Here is a 4,586-nt window from a genome sequence, read left to right as displayed (position 1 = left end):
GGAGGCAAAAACAAAGGAAAAACCAGCCTGCAGCAAAGCAGAAGGTGTGCCCACGGCCAGCATGGGGGATGCCACAGCCACACATGGCAGGGATGGGTGGGGATGTGCCCAGCCCAGCAGCCAGCACCTCCTGTGCTCTTGTGCAAGAGCAGGACAGGCCGAGCTGCACCACCTCTGCATTACAATGTGGTACAAAGGGTAGAAGAAGGAGATAAAGCAGTGCAGGGAGGAGCTGGATCCCCAGCAAGGCTCCCTTGTGTTATTACTACCTTCATGAGATGGGAGCTGAGTCAGCCTGACATAGAAGCTGTCCTTGAGCAGGGAGGCAGGGCATGGAGCTCAGGGCTACAGCCCCCAGGGCCCTGCAGCAAACATTTGCTTTTAGACACTGAGATGACAAGTGTATGGAAAGGCCCTTTTCTTCCAGATCTTGTCCTGCCCATGTTCAGGATGTGCCACCACCTTTTTCCACATCCTTGGTGCCCACCATCAATGTCCATCAGCCCTCGTCCAGCACCCCCTGCTCCCCAGGCTCTTTGCCTCTCACTGTGGGTCTGGCAGAGCCACAGCCCCTCCTGGGCACAGCACTTGGCTCAGAAAAGTGAGCTGTCCTCAGAGCAGCGTCAGCGTCCCAGAGCTTCTTTGGAAGATGGAAGTGAAGGAAAGGAGGAAATAGCAATTCCTGTTCTTGATTGACACAGCTGAGCATTCTGACCTCTCAGCTGGCCTCAGAGGGACGAATGCACAAACACATCTGCACATATTAATAGGCACGCTCACAGCTGCTCATTTTGTCTAAGTCCCTGAAGATGTTGTTCTTCGTCTTGTTTTCGCTCCTCTGTTTCAACCCATCTCTGAGCCTGAGGATCTGCTCCTTCAACGTGAGGTCTTTTGGAGCAGCCAAAATAGCCAGAGCCGAGGTGCTGGATGCTGTGGTGAAGGTACGTCTGTGGCTGGGTGGGACAGACGTGGAGCTCAGCGTGGGCTTCTCATCTGTATTATCTTGTGCTTCATCTCTGTATTCATACTTGAATTTCAAGTAGAGGAATGAGTAAATAATTGAAACAACTCATGCTGTTAAAGTGAGAATAAGGCTGCAGTGGAGTAGGGCACTTACAGTGCTTTCAGCTTGCGTGAGAGTACAGCACAGACAGCACTCGCTATTTCCTTTGGAATTTGAGTTAGGAACGGATGAAAACCTTTCTGCACAGTAAAAGCAGCTTTTGCTTGGAACCCACAGAGCTTTGCTTTGTGATATGCTATTTACCTTGCTTAAGTGCTAATTATTCAGAAATGTTCTTGCCTAATTAAATGTATTCTCAAGTTAGCAGAGTATCATCTTGGGGAGCAGTGCGGAACTGCAAAGCCTGATTGCTAATTTCTTTAGACAAAGCCTCACCATCTTGCTGGCTCCGTGGAGCTGAAGATAACTTGGTTTAAGATGGAAGGAGCCACGCTCGGGCATCGCAGCTCAGCAGTGCCACCCACAACACAGCAGCAGGGACGTGGGGCAGCACACTGTGCCAGGCTGCAGCTCTGGGGCTGCTGCTGCTCTTTGTGCTGCGATCCCTTCGGTGCAAGCAGCTGTTCTGCACTGCAGAGAGGCCAGACCCGCACTTCTGGACGGCCGTACAGCAGTCAGAACTACGGGTGGGATAAATAAATGAGGGGCAGTGTATTTACAGTTTCAAGGGCAGAAGGGGTTTTGTTTCCCCCACGAATGTCACCCGCAAGATTTGAAGAGAAACAAAACCAGCCCACGCCGCCCCTTCCCTGCAGAGCTGAAACCGCTCTGCTCCCAGTTCCCTCTCCCAATGCTGAAAGGAGAAGGGCTTTGCTCGCACTGCTGCCCACGGCTGGGGCCCTTCCACCAGCTGCACAGCAGCAGCCACTTCTTCCCCACTCCTCCCTAACGCCCCCAAACACACCAAGCACAGCCTTGCCTCTGCTCTTTCCCACTGCAGATCATCTCTCGCTGTGACATCATGCTGCTGATGGAGATAAAGGAGAACAAGAACAGGACGTGTCCCCTGCTCGTACAGCAGCTGGCTGGGTAACGTGGTGTGTCGTATATGGGCAGGAGGCTGCTGGGGCAGGCAGGCAGGCAGCCCTGTGGCACCCAATCTGCTGTTGCCATGGCCTGGGCTGAGTGTTTCTAAAGACAATAAATCTTGCAGGAGGCAGTTATTGGGAAGGATGCTCGGCCTGTGCTCAGCTGTGCACCTCCGTGCTGCAGGGACAGTGGTCGGGAGAGAGCTGGGCTGGGCAGGGCAAAGCCGGCTCCAGGCTGATGCAGGGGATCATGCATTTTTGGAGAAATGTGTGGTCAGTGTATCCCCCTTTCACACTGGGGAATTCACTAAGCAGCCCCTCTCCTTCCAGCCAGACAAAAGGGAAGAGGGAGGAGTACAGCTGTGTGGTCAGCGGGCGGCTGGGCAGGAAGAGCTACAAGGAGCAGTACGCCTTCCTCTACAGGTAAGGGGGGTGGCATCCCCTTCCAGCACATCGCCCTGCGGGGTCAGGATGCACAGCAGGGCTGGGGCAGCTGCTCTGGGTGTCACAGCACAGCCATCACCAGTGGGATCTCCGCCATTCTGTTGCAGGAGAAACCTGGTATCAGTGAAACAAACCTACCAGTACCCCGACACCCAGCCTGGGGACGAGGACGCCTTCTCCCGAGAGCCCTTCATCGTTTGGTTCCAGTCACCAAAAACCAGTGAGATGCTCTCAGCAACGCGTCGTCCTTCCATTGCACTGCCCACACTTCAGCAGCCCGGGCTTCACGGCTGTGCCTGTGCTGGCAGCAGGGCTGGGGCAGGTTCCAACAGCACAGCACGTCCCACGTCCTCAGCCCGGCCTCAGCTGATGAGCTCGAGCTGGGGATGCTGCCATTACAGAGCAGACACCCTCTGACATGCAGCCAAAGCTGTTTCTTCTTTAGGAGACCTTCTGTCTTCCCAACCAGTATGTTTTTCTTTGTGATTCATTGCATGTTTAACCATTGTATTTCTTTCTTTTTTTTTTTTTTTTGGTCTTGTTTTTAAGCTGTCGAGGAGTTTGCTATAGTCCCTCTGCACACTGCGCCGGAGATGGCAGTACGGGAGATTGATGAGCTCTATGATGTGTATTTAGACATAAAGCAGCACTGGGACACCAAGGTTGGTCACCTTGGGGACCATGGACGCTCCTGATGGTCTCATTTTGAAGAGCCCTCCTCATAAGTGCCTTTGAACCCCCTTCTGCCTTGCAGAACTTTATCTTCATGGGGGACTTCAACGCGGGGTGCAGCTACGTTCCACGGAAGCACTGGAAGAACATCCGCCTGAGGACGAACTTGGAGTTTGTCTGGCTCATCAGTGACACAAACGACACGACAGTCAGGAGGAGCACCAGCTGCCCCTATGACAGGTTCCCAGCATAACCTTTCCTTGCTTGTAACACCTTATGACAAAACAGCACACAGAAAGGTGCCAGTGGCACACGTCCTTCAGAGCTGCTGTGAAATCTTCCTGGTGTCAGGGAGCGCTGCAGCCACGTGTGCAGGGGGCTGCCTTGGCCATGGTTTTGCACTGTGGTTCTCGCTCTTGTGTTCCTAATCTGAAGGCCGAGGTATTTGGGTGTCTCACTGCCAAGGGAGGTGATGAGCTGGCTGTGGCAGGATGCCGGGGGCATCCCCCAGCCACCCATACGTAGGATGCACCATCTGGGGCTGTGACCTTGTGGAGAGCATCGACTCATTGCATCCTTTACCAGCACCCCGTTCCCTTTCCTGCAGGATCGTGGTCAGCGGGGAGCAGCTCAGCCAGGCCGTCGTGCCACACTCCGCTAACATCTTTGATTTCCAGATGGCTTTTCAGATGAGTGAGGAGCAGGTAGGCACAGCCCGTCCCGTGCAGCGGGGCTCCCCCGGGCACCAGACCCTTGGCCAAAGCAGGGCCGGCAGAGCGGTGCATCCCCTCCCCACCGCCCCATCCCCATCTCCCGCAGGCTCTGGGGGTGAGCGACCACTTCCCGGTGGAGTTTGAGCTGAAGGCACGTGGCGGCTTCTTCGACTGGATAAAATCCAAGTTCTCAAAGAAGGGGAGAGCAAGAAAGAACCGCCGCTCGGGCTCATGAGCATGCCAGGTCTGCTCGCACAGCGAGAACACGAGGAGGCAGTGGGTCTTCCAGCTGGGCAGTGCGGACATGCTCACAGCCAGTGCAGTATTTAGCAGGAAAACAAAGATTTTGTCACACTTCAAACATTTTGGGTCCGAAGGTGAACGGAACCTTCTTGATTGTAAGCTCAGTGCAAATAAATTAGCTAGAAGCAGCGTGCTGAGCGTCCTGCACTGCTCACAAACGTGAAGTGGTAACACAGACAAAAGGCTTCACACCTGTAGCACACAGAGGGGCTCTGCACCTCACCATGGGCGGCTGAAAATTCGGCAGTAAACCAGACACCACTGAATAGTGCTTATTTAACCTCACGGTACTGGGATTTGCTTTCTCAGATCACTGTATTTAGTGCATGCCTTGTCACACAGAAGACGTCAGCAATGTGCAAATAATCCAGCGGTTCATAAAGGTGAATATTCACCTAAATG

General features: G+C 53.9%; 1 protein-coding gene across 1 annotated transcript; it reads left to right on the top strand.

Moving 5' to 3' along the window:
* The first annotated feature begins 387 nt into the window (after positions 1-387).
* On the top strand, positions 388-4,315 carry DNASE1L3 (deoxyribonuclease 1L3). The gene is made up of 8 exons (XM_010718516.4): positions 388-941; positions 1,965-2,053; positions 2,383-2,475; positions 2,604-2,716; positions 3,046-3,158; positions 3,251-3,408; positions 3,776-3,872; positions 3,988-4,315. Exons 1-8 carry the CDS (start codon positions 810-812, stop codon positions 4,114-4,116), a joined length of 924 nt encoding a protein of 307 aa, XP_010716818.1. The 5' UTR covers positions 388-809; the 3' UTR covers positions 4,117-4,315.
* The last annotated feature ends 271 nt before the right edge of the window (positions 4,316-4,586 follow it).

This window comes from Meleagris gallopavo, chromosome 14 (assembly GCF_905368555.1).
Source record: "Meleagris gallopavo chromosome 14, MGAL_WU_HG_1.1, whole genome shotgun sequence".
In the NCBI taxonomy this organism is placed as follows: Eukaryota; Metazoa; Chordata; class Aves; order Galliformes; family Phasianidae; genus Meleagris; species Meleagris gallopavo.
The sequence above is the reverse complement of the archived record's forward strand: the minus strand, read 5'-3'. Positions and strand labels throughout refer to the sequence as shown.